This window comes from Mus musculus, chromosome 6, assembly GCF_000001635.26.
Source record: "Mus musculus strain C57BL/6J chromosome 6, GRCm38.p6 C57BL/6J".
NCBI lineage: Eukaryota > Metazoa > Chordata > Mammalia > Rodentia > Muridae > Mus > Mus musculus.
The window spans coordinates 145,383,302-145,403,667 of record NC_000072.6 but is presented as its reverse complement, the minus strand read 5'-3'; the positions used below and the strand labels follow the sequence as shown (position 1 = coordinate 145,403,667).

Below are 20,366 nucleotides of genomic sequence, written 5' to 3'. Positions count from 1 at the left end.
GTCCTACATGTTATGCGGTGGCAAAAAATACCCACTACACCCCAGCACACCCCAACAGTAACCCCAAGTTGCTATTCTCATTCTGCCTGGCATCCTATACTAAAAAGGAGTTTCAAGGTAGATGTTCAGAGGTTTGTTTTGATTTGATTTGCATATAGTTTTTGCTACCCTCCCCCCCCCATTTTAAGCTCCAGCCCCTGCCCAGAGAATATACACACACCTAGCTCAATTCCAACCTGCCTTATTGGCTCTTCTCAGCCTTCCTCGGCTGTCTCCCCACTTCTTTACACTCCCTGCTCAGTACCCTAAATCTGCCCTCAACTTAGTTATGTCTCTAATATGCCCCTCTGCTGTCCCAGGCCCAGTCTGGGAAGTGGCTGATAGCCACTCCACCCAAGCTCTCATATGGATGATGGCTTCTTCTCCCTCCCCTCCCCCGCCTGGAAGCATGGCAAATACCCTTTTCCTCCCCTGCATCTCTTCGCTTGCCTGTGGGGACCCAGAAGTCCCACCTCTTTCCTTCCACCCAGCAATTGACCCCTGGCATCTTATATTGATTAATCAAGAACCAATTTGGGGGACAGGACCTTAACACCAGAACCACACTGTACAAATTTGGTTTCTGAGTTAGGGCCACCTGGATGTCCCAGGATGGCCTTGAATTCTTGAGCCTCTGCCTCAGCCTCTTGAGTGCTGGGACTATAGGCATGAACTACTGTGCCTGGCTGAGGTGACATTATTAACCCAGACTGGTTACATCTTCACATCTGAATGAACCTGCTGTATTTGCTGCAATCTTGTGTCTATGTGACTTCTCCCGAGAAAGAGTACTTGAGGCTCATCAGATGTCCCAGGTTCTTGAGGAAAACAATCTGAGGAAGGCTGGACCGAAAAGGAACCAGACCCCAGCATTGAAACACACTGTTTGTTTCACACAGCACTGTTATCGGGAAAGGCCACACACTCCTGTTTGGCAGAAGGATGAATTTAAAAATAAATCTTAGGCAGAATCGAAAGGTACAGCACACAGCAGCTCTGTCTGAGGCGAGGAGAGAAACAGCCATGCTCCCCACTCACAGCCCTGATACCCCCCCAACCACACTTGTCTGTGACCTTTAAGACCCCTCAATGCAACCACATAAAACACCAAAAGCCACCATGTTTGTAGAGTTGCTAGCACCTCCTTGAGAAATAATGCACACCATGATAGCGCCTTTTAGAAATGGAATAATATGTTAATAATAATAATCAATAAATAATCGACTTTAAGGCTAATCCATTTTCATAAAACCACATACTACTTGTATGTGTGACTGTGTTTCCTCAACTATGAAGTAACTCAGTATTACACAAGTTTTACATTTCTATACGTGAAACTGTAAATACGCGTAGATAAATACGCATCAGAATTACCAGAGCCCCCTTTTGTTTCCTGTTGCAAAAGAAAATCACCAACAGACAAGTTCTAAATGATTGACAAACAGCTGGGAAGATAAATTCCTTTTCATCACCAACTCAGATCCATGAGTCTATGACAGGCGTTTGTTGGATTGCAGAAGAAAGACACTCTGGAAGAGAGAATAATGATTTTTGCCTTTAGTTATATCTTAAATACATACAATACAGCAGCTTAGAGACTAAAGAGTAAGATAATTTAAAGGAACATCTACATACCCTACACCTAGTTAATATTTGGGCTGAGGGGATGGGCAGTTGGAGACAGGGTTTCTTCTGTGTAGATGAGGCTGTCCTGACATTCATTCCAGCCACTTTTTTTTTTAAAAAATAAAGAATGTAAAAATCACCTCTATGCTAACCACTCCCAGTTAACAGGTGTTAATATTTTGTCAAGATGACTTTACTACAGAACATCCACAAATCTGGAAGACTTTAACCAGCTTTCTAGTTTTGAGCTGATAGACCACTATGTTGGCTATCCTCACTACTCAAACCAAGAGAGGGAAGAGAGGGCTCTTCCTGTCCTTTGTAAACTTTGTAGCGTTTGTATGCTTTTTTAAACTTTGTAAACTCCCAAGGCAGGAAAGTGGCCAGGCCCCTCCCCTCAGACATCCCTAACTGTCATAAAGGTGTTTCTAGCCTCTGTTACTGTCACAGAGGTCATCAACAGTACTTTCCCCAGATTCTGCTAACTTTAGATGAAAAGTCTGAGCAGGAAATCCCACCAATCCCTGAGCTCCCTCAAGCCCGGGACTTGAAATCCCACACAATCCTCACCCTGTAACCTCTGCCCTAGAAAACTCCATCCCCTGCTGTCTGCTCCCTCCAGGGACCGCCAATAAATCTCTTTTATGACACTTGCTGCCTGGCATAACTCTCTGGTCAGAAGAGAGCAAGAAGACAAGAAGCAATGGAAAGAAGCAAAGAAGCAAAGAGAAGGGGCGGGGCTGAGGCTCCAGAGCTCCTGAGCTCAGCTGGGGTAGCCTCCCCTGGGAGCTGCAACACCTCTGCTGAGGAGGCTTCCTCAGCACTGCGTGGTTCCTTGGCTCCCTTGTCTCAGGATGCCTTTCCACTGAGAAACCTTCTCCTCACAGAACTGTGTGGTTCCTGGGCTTCTGAGTCCCAGGACACCTCCCCATCCGAGCAGGAAGGCCAACGTGCACCACTCTGGTCCTTTTGAACACTAACTGCACGTGTGAGGATTTGTAGACCAGAGCTCTGTGGCTGCTTTGCCTTTTCACTTCCAGAAGGACACTGCACTAAGTGTCTGCTGTTTGTGACATAATCATGCAACATAAAGGACTTAAATGTTACATGGAGATCTGATCCTGATACTGTAACACTCAATTTTGATACATTTTTTTTTCTATTCCCATATTGCCTCATTCTGCAGTCACATAAAAGTATCCTGTATCTACTGCCATCCTCTTGCCTGTGTGTATATACCAGGTACAATGGCTGCTTCGAGAGGACTGGTCAAATGTTTAGTCCTCCGTTATCCATATGTGTGCTAGCTCAGCTGTGCGTGTGCAGCATCTGATTGAGTTTCCCTGCCTTCTCTAGAAAGCCCACTTCCTCATCCCCTATAACTTTACATGTGGATGGATATACCTCTCACCATCTTGTTATCTCTGGTGCTACCTGCCCTTGATGTATCTGACTGGAGCCTGTCCTTCCTGTGATCCTGGTTGTGTCAGAACTCCTCAGAGGCCAGCCGTCTCTATGATCCTGTGATTCTTGGATCCTGTGATCCTGAGATCCTGGGTGTGTCAGAGCTCCTAGAAGTCGAGCTGCCTCTGGGATCCTGAGATCCTGGTGTGACCAAGCTCCAGCGATCCTGTGATCCTATGATCCTGGGCATGCTGGAGCACCTGAGAGTCAAGCTTCCTCTAGGTATTGTGGGACTGGGTGCAGAGCTAATGCGCAAGGTCTGCTCAGGGAACTGGCTCAGACTGGAAGGAAGCTGTGCCACTTGGCAGACGGGTTCCTGCAATCTGGATCCCCCTGGTCCCAGTTACTCCCTGTGTTGGGGCAGATGTTGTAGCCTCCTCACCCATGATCCTGGGCTTTTTAGAGCACCTGCGAGTTAAGCTTCCTCTAGGTGTTGTTGGACCAGGTGCAGAGCCAGCACCCAAGGTCTGCTCAGGGCAGCAGACCAGCGCACACCAGAAGGACCAGGGACTTTACCTAAGATGAACGTGGGGCATGACTCATTAGTTCATTAGCTCTGGCAAGTTTGTCTTTGGCTCAAGGTATTTTTCCATAAGAAACTGCCACCAATGCAGGTTTGATGTACATGTCCTTCATGTGTCCAGGCTAGCACCTGCCCTGTTCATTGCTACTTGCTTGTTTTATGTGGTTTAAATTTATTGTACTAAAAATTTGCAATGTCTGCAATCACATTTCTAAGGCTGGCAGAATATTTGTCATGTGTGTGCCTGTGTGCACACACACATGCATGTACATATGAACACAACTGTGTGTGCAGAGTGCCCAAATGTTGTCCGTGTTCCCTTATCAAACTGAGAACACTTATACTAAGCGAAAGAAGTTACCCCTGTGTTTGAGGATAGTAGCCTCTCTGTTGACTTCCAGAATGTGATTTTATAACTTTTTTAAAATAAAAGAACATTTGAGTGAGAGTATCGTCGTGAGCCCTTCCCTACAGGTGTCTCTTTAACAGCCAAATAATCCTAATAAAATAACCAGCCACATCATAACTGGATCTTTTATCTCCAAACAGTTCAACATCACACACATACTATAACCTGCTCTTTAGTGAGGAGTGTACCCCAGCTCTTTAGTGAGGAGTGTACCCCAGCTCTTTAGTAAGAAGTATAACCCCATTTGTGGAGAATTGTGCCATTAATGGTCCATTAACATCACTCAATTAAAAATACAATTTTGAGAATTCAAAACATTCCCGTTAATAAGGGGCTAAACATTTTGGCTTTTATTACCCAAGACATTACCATCTCACTCCAAGACTCAAGAACAGAACAACCCGGGGGAGTTCCTGAGAATGGCTGAGGAGCTGCTTCCTTTGTTCTTGGGGTACAGGCTTTCGGAGTTCAAACCCCTCATGCTCAGACCAGCCAGAATCAAGGGCATACATGAAACACATACAGAATCTATTGCATGCCCACGGAGCGTTCTAGAAGACAGTCAGTGATGCCCTACTTTCTTCTACATCTAAGCTATGGCCTATACTACTGCCTGTGGCAAATACCTTGGAACCCTAGCTGCAACACAGTTCCATGGACACTCAGGAAGTTTATATTGTGCTGTGCTAAACAGAATCCTGACTCACTGGCTTCAGAAAACTGTTGGTAGCCGAGAAAGTCCCTGCTGACTGCATCCCTGCCCCACCTTGGGCCTGCCTGTCCATCACACCCTCACGACAGAGCCCGGGGTGCTCTGTTGTAAGCAGACGCTGGTAAAACCTGGTGATTCTGAACTTGACAGCATGGCCGAGGGGCTTTTCCTGTTGTTTCCAGAGTACCTCACTATCGTCTTAGATTGTTTTGCTTGGTTGGTGTTGGCTTTTTTGAGACTTTTACTATATGACTCAAACAGACCTGGAACTTACTGTGTAGCCAGGGCATCCTTCAGCTGTTGCCTCTTGGTATCTCATCTCTGCCTCCATACTGAGACTGAAGGCAGGACCAGCCTATACTTATTTTTTACTTTGTTGACACAATACGTGACCTCATCTCCCACAAAGAAGTGATCCGTCCTTGCTGACAATGTGTTCACCACTCTTCAGTGTGATACATTGGCTCCAATGTAAACAGTGTGATTACACACTAACCCTCCAGTTCCTCTTAGGTACAACCACCTCTCCTAGCTTCAAGGTTCACTCACAGATGAAACTAATACCAGACTTGACCAACCACAGAAAGAAGATGTCCAGAAATAAAATACCAACCTCATAGACTGTCCTTATTACTTAAACAGCACCGCAATGCCATGCGGAATGTTCACACTGTATATAGTTTTTACAAGTACTGCAGATATGTTTTACAGTGTGGATGTACCAGAGAATGGTGTGTGCATACACAAAGCCTGCCACTAATACAAGAGCCTTGAACATCTGCAAGATCAGCAACCGAGCCCCACAGATTGCTGAGAGTGAAGGGCACATGTCACCTCAGCCTTGACTAAGGTGGCAAGCAGGAGACAGTGTCCTCCTCTGCCTGCACATTTCCCTGTAACCTTCATGTCCCCTCCCCTGGTCACTGTCTCACTGTGGTAGGTGTGAATGCAGAAATCACTGGGGAAACTGTACAAGCATCGTGGTTTTTCTACAATTCTCTGCTTTAAAATGTCGCTCAAGATGCTGATCAGGAGAGTGGGCAGTTTAAAGCCAGCCTGGGCTATACATATATTTAGAAGCAACTTGGTACAATCTCTTACAATGTAAGAGGAGGACTGGGGAACCAGCCCTGTGCTGACACTCAAGCCTGACAGTCTACATGCAGTGCTCAGAATAGATTATGTGCGCACACACACACACACACACACACACACACACACACACACACACACACACACCTTCCTGGGTCATGTTCTTTTCTCGGTTTTGATTATATTTTGAATAAGCCTCCTTTTAAATTATTCACTGAAAGTACAGACTTAACAATAATTGAAAACTGTTTCCTCAAGTGGTTGCTAAGCTACTTGCTTCAAGTCTCCATTAAACACAGCCTTCAAGCCACAGATTTCTTCCAGTTAAAGAAAACCCTGGTGCTCAGAGCCCATTTGACAATTCTTTCCCCTGTGAAAAGTCAACATTGGAACATGGACCTGAACTCCTGCCCTTTGTACTTTTAGGGACCAAGAAAAAGAAAGCAAAGTCATAAGAAAATGGAAAGCCATGAAATCTGTGAACGTGAGTAACTATTGTAGAGTTGCTTTATAACAAAATATTCCACAAATAATTGCAATAAATTTTTGAGGGTCTCGCTTTATGACCGAAGCTGTCCTCAAACTTGTTAATCCTCCTGCTTCAGCCTCCAGATATGATAAGATGTTTGGAATTCTGCCGGACATGGGTGGTTCTTTTTTTCCCTTTCTTCTTTCTTTTATTATTTTAAAAGACAGGGTCTGGTGACAAAGCTACCTATAACTTGCTATGTAGAATATACTGGTCTCCAACTCACAAGGATCCACCTGCCTCTGCCTCCTGAGGGGTGAGACTGAAGGTGTGCACCCCAACACCCAGAAGCCTGTGTTCTCTAATTTTCTGACAAACATTTCTGTTGCCTCGACCTTCATTTTATTTTTGTTCATAGGTAAGTAATAGGCCACTGAAAGCTAGGATTGGAACTCTGCATGTAAAACAACATGGTTCATGACACGTGAGCAACATGCTAATTGCACTATGGAAACTGCAGGGCTCTGTCCTAGGACATGTCAGTGGTGTTGGAAGGAAGGGCAGGAGTGCCATCTTCTGGGATCTAGTTGCCTCACAACTTAGCATCATTGAAGCAGTCAGTTCATCTTTTGGTGATGTCAATACCATTCATGAGGAAGAGTCTGGCAAAGCCCATGTGGTGGTGTGGATGAAAATAGACCCCGTAAGCTCCAATGTCTAGGTCTTGATCTACAGTTAGTAGAGTTGTTTGGGAAAGATTAAGAGCCATGTCCCTTGCCAGGGACTAGCCCCAGCCTTTAGGTACTGAGGTGGGACACAGCGTTGGATGAAGGCCAAAAGCTGATGATCTCTGGCCTTATAACTCTCTTACTGTTGTTACTGGTTTCTGACCATTAACTTCTGTTAGCAGCAGGGGATCTAGGAGGCTAGGCGTTCCCTCTCCCACTGAGTCCAGACAAGGCAATCCAGCTAGAATCCCACATACAGGCAACAGCTCTGGGGACAGCCTCCGCTCCAGTTGGTCAGGACCTACATGAAGGTCAAGCTGCACATCTGCTACATATGAGCGGGAGGCCTAGGTCCAGCCCAAGTATGTTCTTTGGTTGGTGGTTCAGACTCTGTGAGCTCCAAGTGTCCAAGGGTGGGGGGGGGGGAATACCCAGGGGACCCCCACCCACTTAGAAGAGAAAGGGGGGATATAGGGAAAGGATTATGGGAGGGGTGTCTAGGAGGGGGAAGTGAGCAGGATATAAAGTAAACAAGTGAAAAACTATTTTAATCAAAAATAAAACATATATACATATTTAAAAAGAAGTTAGTGGCTAGGGGTATGTTTTCTTTGACTGGAGGTCCCCTCACTGATTGGGTGAGAGGGTCAGAGTTCATTAACTCTTTGTGAGCCAGAGAAAAAGGAAAAGAAGATCGTGCATGAAGAGAAAGCGCCTGCTCTGGACAGAGCAGAGAAAGAAAAGCTCCAACAAACTTTATTTCTGTTTTAGAGACAGTATTTATACTTCCTCTAAAACTTACCTCGTACAACAGGTAGAACAGTTAAAACGGGGTAATTGATTGCATGGTTTTCTAAATACTTTTACATTCCAGTAAGCTCACAGTAAGGCGATGATTCATGTCGTGAATCAATAAGTCTTAAGGAATAACGGCAGCATTGTTTACGTCTTTCCATTCAGACTAGTACATCACTAAGCATTCATTATCTGTTACTAGCCCCCCCCATACGTTCATTATAGTTTAAAGCAATAATTTCTATGTCACAAGTTAGCACTGTTTTGTCAAGAGACAAATCATCTGCCTTGTGGGTTTTTTTTGTTTTGTTTTGTTTTTGTGTTGTTGCTGTTTTGTTTTATTTTGTTTTGTTTTTCCGAGACAGGGTTTCTCTGTGTAGCCCTGGCTGTCCTGGAACTTACTTGGTAGACCAGGCTGGCCTCGAACTCAGAAATCCGCCTGCCTCTGCCTCCCGAGTGCTGGGATTAAAGGTGTGCACCACCACGCCTGGCTCTTGTGTTTTATTATTTTGCAGTCTTATACACTTAAACTAGTCAAGATTTTAATGTCTGCCCTGGCACCTACAATAAATTGTCCATTCCCATTTTGTGACCTTTAGTGACCAGACAATGGTCTCACACCTAACCTAGAAGGAATATCTTCCTTGATCCAAGCCTGCTTTCTTTTCCTACTGCGTTTAGCCCGTGACACAGAAAGGTTCATGGAGCTCTGGTTACAGCTATTTTATAGGGGGCTTGAAATTGCTTGAATACATTTAGAAAATCATTATCAAGAATTATGAAATCGTCAATTTATCTAAGCAGCATTAATTCATGAAAGTTCATCTTCATGTTGATATGTAGGAAATTTGTCCAATAGGGTGGGCTAATGCCCAGGAATCATTAAGCTATGTGATAGTGATAGGAAAGGTCTATTAGCAGCAAGAAGCAATCCTGCCATGAAGTCTCTGAGGAGACTTCTTGTATCTCAGCGCTCACCCATCACAGTGTTACAAAATGGTGGGCCATCTCCTGAAAGCTCACTTGCTTGCTTTAGCCTTTCCTAGATGGCTTCTGACAGACCCTGATGGAGAAGTTTTTATGTCACTGGCTTTGAGATTCCAAAAGGCCACATCAGGCCCGTTTAACTCTTTCGGCCTCAAGGTTGTGTCTCAAGTAGTTCCCAACCGTGGTGCCCATGTCAGGCCTACATGCTTGTTGCCTGGCTTCTTACTGATGATCCTGACCCTGACCCTCTGAAACTGTAAGCCTGAATGAACACCTCTTTCATAATTGACTGGTCACGGATTCTAATCACAGCAATAGAAACATAGCTGAGCCAGGCAGCTTTCTGGTGTTTTAAGTGTTTCCTCTAAAAGACAAGGACAAGGCACAGCCAGGTCTTCCTGAAGCTCCCGTTTGTCCCCACATTTCTGTGCTCTTACCTCTCTGACTTAGCATCATCCTTTGGTTCAAGGTTGGAAACAGCACTGCAGCCCTAATGTGTGAGCGCTCTGGCCCATACAGTGAGACATTAACAGAGTGCCTGTTCCTCACAGCCTGGTGTCCCCCATGTACTGACCTCTCGGCGTGTCCTCAAGAAGAAGACAGGCCAGATTCTCCACCTGAAGATCTAAACGCGAGAGGCTGACCTGGGAGCTGGGAACCGGGCTTGGAGCAGAGCTCCGGTCCCCTGCAAGAGCAGTATGCACCTAACCCAGGGAGCCAACTCTCCAGCTCCTACAGGAAGCATTCATATCCCAAAGGACTAGCTCCTCTGAGGGCGTCAGTCTCACAAAATACTGCAAGAATCCAGGTCTTGCTTTCAGTGTTGCTAGCCCAATAGATTGTCAATTATTGAGACAAACACAAGCAAACCCAACTTCTGCCCCGGGGTCTTGGCTAATGGAATTCCTGCATGACAGTGTGTGCAGTCCATGTGGGAGTTCTTCAGCAATCTGGCAGTGATGCAGGCACTCTGAAGAGACTTGCAGAGGCGCACGTCTCTCAGTCCGACTATCAGGGTGTTGAAACAACAGACCCCAGCCAGATAAATGAGAATTTTCCAGGAAGCTCATGCTAGTCAATGGAACCGGCACCAGCCAGAGGGGAAACTTATCTCTTGGAGAAAGATTTCACACAGATCTAACAACTCATAAGACCAATGTACAGGATGAGACTCAAGCCCAGACAAGGCTGGGTCCATACTGGGCAGGGCCACATCTTGACCAGGACTAGTTAGATATACATATTTCTAGCCCTCTATTTAGACTGGGACTTCACTTCATGACCCCAAAGAACTAAGGGAATGTTGCTGGATGTCTTTGTCCCTCTCCCCATGTGGCCACATTGAATAAACCACCTTCCTCTGCCTCACACCTTTAACTTCGCTCTTTTTTTTTATTACTGGCTTCTTGAGTATGGGTTGGTCAACCTGATTTAGGGGTTGTGACCCCTAAGTTGATAACTGGACTGAGAGCTGTATATGGACGAGAGGCAGGACACAGAATGCTGCAGAATCAGGGCTTTTCACCAGCCAGAGAACACTGGTAAGGCTTGGGGGGCTTTTCCTGTCTGACTAGCCACCTGTTATGAACTTGCTGACCCTCTGAGGCACACTTGATTACACACTTGATTACAGAACAGAGCAGAACACAGAGCTTGGTGGAAATGAGTCTAGGTAAACATCACCAGCTCTGGCCTCAGGCATCACCACTGTTCTAGATCTGTAGACTGAATATGCCACTAATTCAGGGTGTTAACCCATAACCAGTCACAGCTCAGATTCTCAGCAGGTAATCCTGTACACTGGATTAGGTTCTCCTGATGAAGTACTAGTGATAAGTCTTTCTGTGAACTGAGCTGTGGGCATTGATCCTTATTCCTAATGGCCCACACTAGATGTAGGATGTCTTAGAGCCCCTACGGACCTGCCTTGAGACCTTCCTTGACAGCTAAAGGTCTCTAGCAGACCCAAGCATGGCAGACATGGAGCCAACAGGTTTTGCCTTTCTCTCTCCCCATTGCTAAACCACAGATTATATTTCTAAAGCTAGCCACCAAGGTCTATTCCTTTATTTGACTACTTCCTCTTGAGGCTGACTACCAATGTTCAGTTATCAAAGTATTCAAGTACAGCAGTCAATGCCCCCTTTGGCTGCCACAATTTGTATGCCATTCAAAACAAACCAACTCATCCTAACACAGAGTTTCCTCTCTCCTTTGATAAACTGCCGTTTACCTGTGGATCATGTCTGCCTCCCCTATTGTCAGGAGCAATCTAGGAAAGGCTAAGGCTAGCAGGTGACCGTCCTGGAGATGACCCACCATCTTTGCATGGTTTGTGATGGGCGCACTCTTGAGAGACATGGCCATGGAGCTGTGAGAGCATCCAGGATTGCTTCTCGCAGCTGTTGTGCCTTTCCTACCAATACTGCATACCCTAAGGATTCCTGGGCATCAACCCACCCTACCGGTCACATTTCCTGAAGAGCAACATGAAGATGAACTTCCAGGAATTAATTATGTTTAGATGAATGAATGATTTAATGTAATTCCTGATTTGATTAAAATACTCTTAAGAAGAAAGGGTTTTTTTTTTCTTCAATTTGCCAAGCTGTGACTTTATTAACTGACCAGGTTACAAAAATATCATGGGTGACACCTTAGTTCATCCATCTAATAAGCTTGTTTATCTGGTCGTCCCTGTTGCCAGCATCTCCACCTTCTACAACGTGAGTTCTGTTTTTCTTCTTTCCACCTTGTGGGAAGGTCATTTGAAGCCACGGGAAGCTACTTGCTTTCTTGAATCCTTTTCCAGCTGTTTAGATCTCATGACCTAGATCCTCCATGCAGGCGATGCCAAATGTACCAAGAGATCGAGCAATCAACGAATTATCTGTCAAGGCGATCCGCTTCTTGTTGATTTTGCCATAGCCTCACTTGTAAATGAGCTTGTTTACTGACTTCAGGTTGGGATACCCCCGTGCAATGTACGGTTCCACAATCCGCAGCATGATAATTGAAGCCTTGTTGAGCTTAACAAAGGTGCCAGTGAAGATCTGTAGAAGACGAAGAAGCTGCACTACCTTGCGGACTTTTGGGCTTACTCCTCTGATACCTCGGATTGTGATGACAAAGGCCAGTTTTGGTTCTGCGGGCACATTGAAGTTCCCAGCTCTCCTTGCCATCCTGGCCATCCGAATCGCAGTCCAGTATGTCTGCCTATACTTGTGGTAGTGCCTTGCCTTCTCACAGCTGAGCTTCCTCCTTCCCTCTCGCAGTGTCTTCAGGGCAAACTTCTTCCTCGGGTGATTCACCTCCAACTCTGCGAAATTCCTTTGCTTTTTCTTAAGGGTTTCTGGCACAGCGGCAACCTTCTTTTTCTTCTCTGGAACATCCTCCATGCTTCCAGCCGGAAAAGGAGTGAGGAGGAAGAAAGTTTTAAGAGGTGGTTTTAGTTGTTTTGCTAGAAAAGTTATATTCATGAATAGAATGTGCCCACGCCTCATGATGGTAAGTAAAGGCTTCATAATAGGAAGTACAATGAGCTTTCATAATTATAATAAAAAGATAAATAAATAGGCTTGGGACAAATCTGCGTTCAAGGGAAAATATTCAGGGTCAAAGATGAAGCTACAGGTGTGCACTATGTTAAGGCAAGGCCATGTAAAAACTGTGGCTCTGAACTTGTAACGAGCTTACAGTGTGAAACACTGCTTTGAACTTGTTATCGATACCTTCCTGTAACTCCCCTTTTTTGTAACATCTTCTCTATGAGGTAATTCTTTCTTACATAGAGAACTTTTGCCTTAAAGCTATAAAAAAACAAGCCAATAAAGGAAGGTGGTGCAGCCATTTTCCACTTTGCTGAGTGTGAGTTGTCTGTGTGAGCTCTTTCCCTTTCTTTTCTCTCTGGTTTAGAAAGCATTAGCAAGCTCTGAGCCTCTCAGCTGGCCCTCCAGGGACTCCCGGCAGACTCCCCAGAGAAAGAAGCTCTATTAATAAATCCTTTTACTTAATTTCCAGCTGCTATACACATGTTAATTCACTAGAAATCAGCACTTATTTAAGCACAAAGAGTTAAGTTTTCAGTGCTTTTTTGAAGCACAGAATAGCAATAAAGAGTTAAGTTCCCAAAATTCAATAAAGCACAGAGAGTTAAAGAGGGGGAAAAAAGCCAGCTGTCTTCAACCACAGAGTAAGCAAGAGAGTGTTAAGTTTCCAGAAGCCATCAGCTTCTAGCCTCCAGTGCATTTGTAAGGCCAGAGATTATCAGTCTTGTGGCTTTCATCCAATGCTGTGATCCACCTCAGCTCTGAAACCCAAAAGGTTGGGACAGACACTGGACACTCTCTATCCAGAGGCAGTGCGTTGTCCATCTGAGGCAAACGTTTCTTCCCCCCTCCCCATATTCCTTGCCCCTTCCCCCTAGTTCTCCATAGTCCTGTCTCTTACTTTCTGCCCTCCGTCCCTCTGGAGCAAATAAGTCTCCTTTGTGCTGAGAACTTGGTCTTGGTGTGTCCTGTGCTTACTCCAGTCCTTTCCTACCAGCCTTAGCCTTTCCCGGATGTCTCCTGACACCCTTCCATCTCTGCACTAACTGTATTGTTTTCTTTCAGCCCCCAAAGTGACTATCAGCTTCCACAGTTCTCCAGTCGCCACGTCTCCACCATCTGTTCGCTACAATGTTGCTGTCAGCTGCCTTTGCTGATCCTGTCTGCCCAGCTTCTCCCTTACTGCATCATGGTACACTGTGTGGGAAGAGCGAAGGAGCCAGCATGCTGGGCTCTGCTCATGCTGGTGAAAGACATTATTACATGGTTTTAAGATCGCATAACACCAGGGCGTATCAGCACTCTCTCATCCAACAGAGGAGACCAGAGCCTAGGCACTCTCCTGCCTAGCTATTACAGAGGCCTCAGCCTATCCCAGGAGGGAAAACAAACTTTCTCCTGTCCGTTCCATTTTAAGTGAGATAACTGTTCCTATAGGTCATCCTGACATGGATTTCCCCTTTCCCTTGATTATCCGCCATTTTCCTATGGATCATGTCAGTCTCCTCTCTATCCAGAGGCAGTCTGTTGTCCCTCAGGGGCAGATATCCCTTCCCCCCTCTCATAGCCCTTTCCCCTTCTCCCCGGTCTGTCTCCTGTCTCTGTCTCTTACTCCTTGCCCTTTGTCTTGGGTGCCTTTGGGATACACCTTAGACATTTTAAGGAAAAGCTAATTTGGAGCCAACACAAAGGGAATGAGAGATCAGAACCTTTTTAGAAACCATTGAGTAGTCTGGTGACCTACCAAGAAGCACTTTGATGTTCATGCCCAAAGCCCAGCCTAAGTGGTTCTTGTAAAATAGCCACCATCTTATGAGTTGAAAAGCTCTGCATACCACCATATCTGCATTAAAGCTATAACCTAAGTGTGCGCATGTTACACGGCTGAATTAATGGGAGAAAATGAATGATAAAAGCATGGCGAGAGCAGAAACTATACAAAAAACGATTCCTTCCTCATGCACACCCTGCATGTGTGCGTGTATCTCTTCTCTGTCCCCCTGACCAAACTGTCTAACAAATAGAACTTAAGGGACAAGAATGTGGCTCGGGCGCTGTCCCTGTGCTCTTTGAACAGCATCGGGCATGTCACAGTGTTGTCACTTCACTTCTTAAAAGACGCAGGGCAATAAGGAGGAGCATACAGGAAATGGCCAGCGAAAGACCAGAGTCTGCACAGAACACACTGAGACCAAGTTCTCAGCACAAATGAGATTCCTTTGCTGCGGAGGGACAAAGGGCAGGGAGTAAGAGACAGACAGGAGACAGAGGACTAGGGAGAAGGGGAAGGGACTATGGGGAGGAGGGAAGGGATAGCTTCCCCAGAGGGACAATGGACTGCCTCTGGATAGAGAGGATACACACATGATCCATAGGAAAATAAAGGTTTATCAAGAGAAAGGGGAAGCCCGTGTCAGGGTGAGTTGCTTTGTTTTAACTGGATATGTTAACTAGGTGAGCCAATAGGGGGCTTCTGGCTACCAGACTCCAATACTTAGATAGCTGGACCTGTGTGGTCAGCCCCAGGAGGAGGAAATGGTTAATAAGGGACTAGACCTTGGTGGCTAGCTTTAGGAATATAATCTGTGGTTTAGCAAGGAGGAGAGAGAAAGGCAAGACCTGTCAGCACCATGCCTGCTCAGGCCCACTAGGGCCCTTCAGCCAGGGTGACACCACCCCCAAAACCCACCTCCCACATCTCACCAAAGGTGAGCTGATTATGAACCCATCAAGAAATCAATTCATCCATTAGGCCTGAGTCCTGGCTGTCGCATAAAGCTCCACCACAAACACACAGATCCGCAGAGCAGTGTGCTTCACTGGGTGTTAGTTACAACTGAGTAGATAATCACAGCTCCACACCATAGTGAGTATGCCCAAGATCTACTAATTACAATCTTAATCTAAGAGTAGCATGTTAGGAAATTCTCTAAATAGCTCAACTGTGTATTTTTGTAACAACTGGAACACATTTCTAGTCTGGTCGTATTATCTACTTTTGCTTCTCAAAACCTTCAGGCAGATAAATTAATTTTTAAAATATGTGGTACTATACAGGCTCATCTTACTGAGCTATAAAAAGTGACATTCAGGCATATTGACATGAATGAACTGACATAAGCCAGGCGCTAAAGAACATGGAATGTGGGGGTCACTTTATCTCAGGAGAGAAATCTACAGAGCTCAGGAGCACGGCCCAGCTTTCCTGGGGTCTGGAGTGGAAAAAGGGGATGGGAAAATGTTTACTGTGTGGGTACACTGAAAAGGCTCTAGAAATGGACTCTGGGGACAGTTGTCCAGACTTGTGGATGAACTTAAGACTGTCGTACTGACCACTTAAAGATGGTCAGGACATTTGCCACCAACCTCTGGCAGTACCTGTCGAGGATCTGCAAGATGAGAAGCCACAGTCTATAGCGTCTAGAAGAACCCCTTACTCAACGGGATACTTTCTCACGTGCCCTGGTGGGTCTAATGATCCACATAGGCACCACCAGTGTTTGGGGTGGAGTAGACAGTCTAGCTGCTGAGAACACGGGCCCCGGTATCTCTGCATTCGGCTCCAGACTCAGGTAGACTTGTACATTTTCAGAAAACGGTCCATTCCACTTTATGCCGAGATTATGCTATTAGGCATCACCTCTGAGTTCCAAGCTGACTAAACTGTGTGGGCTGTTCTGTTTCATGGTTGCCATAGAAACAGTTGCCACAATGCTTTGGAGAGAACAGAAGGGACTCTAAGAATGTACAGATAGTGTTGGCTTTTCCTGGCTTCTGATCTCTTCAGCAGCCTACGTCTGTGATGACTCCACATTCACAGTGGGAATAAACATCCAGAAAGGTCTGTGACTTTGGACAATAAACACTCTCCTAACAAGCTTCTCCTACCCCCATCCCAACCCTTTTCCTCAAAGATCAGTAGTAAAAACACAGAAACCAAGGATTACATAAGCTTCAGGTATCTCCAGTTACCTCTCCGGCCCACAGAGGTATAGTGAACATAGTTAAAAAAAAAAAAAAAAAAAAAAAAAGCTTCCTGACATCTAAAAATAGCATAGTCCACTACAGCCAAGACTGCACCTAATAACCAAAACTCAGCAACATCACTCACTCGAGATAAGACACAGCCCTGGAACCCCACAATACCCATGAAACAGTATGTAAGCAGAGGCCAGGAGCAATGCTATATTAACTACGAGTGTCTAGCTTCTCACTCTTGACAAGACACGTCCTAAATCCAAAACAGGTTCTACCTCAGGTTTCCGTTGTGTTGGAGGACTGTGTTGTGTGGAAGTTTTTTCCTGTCTCTGAGTCCATGGCCTTGCCAAGAAGGTTTATCTGAGTACGTCCCTGCCGGTGGTCAATATATGGTCTGTGTGTGCCTTGCTTCCTCTGTGAAGTGTGTCCTGAGGAGAATAGCCCTTCATCCTGGCAGGAGTCTCGTCAAGCCTCAGCTCTGGGACCCTTGGTAGATTCCTTTCTAGTTACAGTGCTAAGCATGAGTTTCCAGGACAGTGCCTCCAAATGTCCTCCTGGGCTGGGGGTGTTCCCTAAGACCAAGGGACAAGTTAGTGCATGCCCACAACACACAGGAACATTTGGGGGTCACACCTTAGAGCACCCTGTTTTACTAAGTCCCTCTGAGAGGAGATTCCAGGATCAGATTGATTTCAGTTTCAGCTTGGAGAGCCGCAGAACCAGCCCCCTCTTCACAGCCCAGCTGAGTCACCTGCAGTGCCCTGTGAGATCACAACTGTGAGCATCCAAAGTCTCCATTAGTCTCTCAGTTTTGTATAAATCAAGTGCTAACTCCCTGAATGCCCTCCCATGGAGTACAATTTAGTGTGGGTCATCTGTTGAGCTAGCCTGAATATACAAAGCCCTGAATTTCACTCCCAGCACAGCATAAATGAGCCTCGTGGCAAATGCCTGTAATCTCAGCCCGTGTAAGACAAAAAAAAAAAAAGAGAGACTTGAGAAATCAGGGTTATCCTTGGCTACACAATCAGATCAAGGCCAGCCTGAGTTACCAGAGCCCCTGTCTTAAAGTAGGTAAGTAAATGAATAAATAAAAAATAAATAAATAAGCTTAAAAGAAAGGTTTAAAAGCATTATCACTTGCCTTCTTCCATAAGGGGAACCCTCTTGTGGGAATCCCTGTAGCCAGGGCTTTGTTTGGAAACTAGAGTTTCCCTCCTTTTAAAAGGACGAGTTAGAGAGAAACTACAGCAGCTTGCAAGAGAATAAATTACACATTATACAGATATCTAAAACTTTCAAATGTTGGGGAAATTGGGAACAAGGGACAAAGAGCCCAGGGGATATTTTCTGAACCAGCTTTTTACTTAAGTGGAAACAGATTTTGAAAAATAAATTTTGATTCTTTGAGGGTTTATTGGTAGTCTTTGCTTAGAGAGCATGAAAGAATCTAAACTGTGAACTCAATCTCAGGCAATAAACTTATAAGCATATCAAAGACTCGGGAGAGCATGAAGTCACTGCACCTGTCTCTCACATCCTGGCCTCACATCCTTTTGGTTTTAGTGACCTGTTTCCCATTGTAATTTTATCTCAATTGTGTGCTTGTATGGACCTCATGAGTAGCTCAGACACTGTTGGGTCAAGTTGCTCATCTCTTATTTTCCATTCATTTTGGGGATCACTAAGTTGGTCCCTGTTGTCTCTTATTGTGACCGATGCTTTAAGAAACACCTCTGCTCGCAGATGCTAGCGAGGATGTGGAGAAAGAGGAACACTCCTCGGTTGCTGGTGGGATTGCAAGCTGGTACAACCCCTTTGGAAATCAGCTTGGTGGTTCCTCAGAAAATTGGACATAATACTATTGGAAGATCCAGCAATACCACTCCTGGGCATATACCCAGAAGATGCTCCAACTTGTAATAAGGACACATGCTCCACTATGCCATGTTCATAGCAGCCTTATTTATAGTAGCCAGAATCTGGAAAGAACCCAGATGTCCCTCAACAGAGGAATGGATACAGAAAATGTGGTTCATTTACACAATGGAGTATTACTCAGCTATTAAAAACAATGAATTCATGAAATTCTTAGACAAATGGATGGATCTGGAGGATACCATCCTGAGTGAGGTAACAAAAGGACACACATGATATGCACTCACTGATAAGTGGATTTTAGCCCAGAAACTCAGAATACCCAAGATACAATTTGCAAAACACATGAAACTCAAGAAGAAGGAAGACCAAAGTGTGGATACTTCGATCCATCTTAGAAGGGGGACAAAATACCCATGGAAGGAGTTACAGAGACAAAGTCTGGAGCAGAGACTGAAGGCATGACCATCCAGAGACTGCCCCACCTGGGGATCAATCCCATAAGCAACCACCAAACCCAGACACTAGGTAGATGCCAACAAGAGCCTTCTGACAGGAACCTGATATAGCTGTCACCTGTGAGGCTCTACCAGTGCCTGGCAAATACAGAAGTGGATGCTCACAGTCATCCATTGGATGGAGCACAGGTTTCCCAATGACGGAGCTAGAGAAAGTATCCAGGGAGCTGAAGGGGTTTGCAGCCCCATAGGAGGAACAACAATATGAACTAACCAGCACCCCCAGAGCTCCCTAGGACTAAACCAACCAAAGAAAAAACACGGAGGGACTTGTGGCTCTAGCTGCATATGTAGCAGAGGATGGCCTTGTTGGGGGAGGAGAAGAGGCCCATGGTCCTGTGAAGGTTCTATGCCCCAGTATAGAGGAATGCCTGAGCCAGGAAGCTGGAGTGGGTGGGTTGTGGAGCAGGGGGAGGAGGGAAGGGATAGGAGATTTTTTGGAGGGGAAACTAGGAAAGGGAATAACATTTGAAATGTAAATAAAGAAAATATCTAAGGAAGGAAGGAAGGAAGGAAAGAAAGAAAGAAAGAAAGAAAGAAAGAAAGAAAGAAAGAAAGAAAGAAAGAAAGAAAGAAAGAAAGAAAGAGAGAGAGACAAACCTCTGCTCATGTTGGATCCTCTTACCTGTTCTAGTTTTATTTCTGTTGGTGGGAAAGAAAAATCAAGGTAGGGAAAAGGGGGTTTACTTTTGTTTCTAATTCCAGGTTATAGCCCACTGTTGAGAGGAAACCATAGCAAAGGGATTAGTCACATCATATCCACAGTCTAGGCAGGGAGAAATGAACTCACAAATGCTGCTCGCTCCCTTGCACTCAACTTGATTTCTCCACTTTTACACAGGTCAGGACCCCTCATCTAGGGAATGTTGCTGCCCACAGTGGACTGGGTCTACCTATATCAGTTAAGCTAATCCCACACACACACCACAGGCTAACCGTATGTAGACAGGTCCTCACTGAGACTGCCCAAGTTATTTGGGTTGTGTATCGAAATGACAAAACTAATCACCAAATATAAAAATGTCTAACTCAGAAAATGCTAATAATTTTCCATTTTAAAAGTACTTATAAGAGGGGGCTGGAGACGTGTCTCTGGTTACAAGCATTTGCTCTTATAGAAGATCTGGGTTCAGTTCCCAACACCCACATTGCTGCTCACAAGCAGCTGTGACTCTAGTCCCAGGAGATCCAACATCCCCTGCTGGCATCTACAGGCACCAGGCATGCATTTGCTGCACATATACACATGAAGGCGTTTACACACACACACAGGAAAATAAATCTTCAAACTACCTAGAAGATGTTTGGTTTTTAAGTGAAAACTCCCATTCGGTAAAGTACAGATAGTTTCCAGATTGACGTTTCCCAATTTCAACTTCAATTCCCAATTTCTAATTTTCAGAAGACAGATCCAATATCCAAAAGTTGCTCTTAATCTTCCTCCCTTCTTCCCTCCTTCTCTCCTTCCTCCCTCCCTCCCTCCATTCCTTCCTCTCTGCCTCAGTTCTTCCCTTTTTCTTCCCCTCTCCCTGGTCCCACTTGTCTGGCCAGTTTGAGGTAAACTCTCTTTATGCCCTAACATTGTTCCTGCAAACAGACT

The 20,366-nt window shown here is 45.3% G+C and overlaps 1 protein-coding gene and 1 pseudogene across 16 annotated transcripts in view; one reads left to right on the top strand and one right to left on the bottom strand.

Moving 5' to 3' along the window:
* Window positions 1–14,354, top strand: part of Lmntd1 (lamin tail domain containing 1) — a 61,454-nt gene extending 47,100 nt beyond the window's left edge. For 11 of the 15 annotated variants that reach the window (XM_017321792.2, XM_006506985.4, XM_017321788.2 and 8 more), the window contains 2 exons: window positions 6,292–6,349; window positions 9,314–10,214. In XM_017321792.2, coding sequence (XP_017177281.1) covers window positions 6,292–6,320 — 29 coding nt within the window. In that variant the 3' untranslated portion in view covers window positions 6,321–6,349; window positions 9,314–10,214. Of the gene's footprint in view, window positions 1–6,291; window positions 6,434–9,313; window positions 10,215–13,457 lie in introns of those variants that run through there. The other 4 variants (XM_006506986.4, XM_006506995.4, XM_006506987.4 and 1 more) reach the window with 3 other exon arrangements.
* Window positions 11,444–16,043, bottom strand: 1700073E17Rik (RIKEN cDNA 1700073E17 gene; annotated as a pseudogene). The gene has a single exon (NR_003625.1). The product of NR_003625.1 is annotated as an RIKEN cDNA 1700073E17 gene (transcript).
* Between the last annotated feature and the right edge of the window lie 4,323 nt (window positions 16,044–20,366).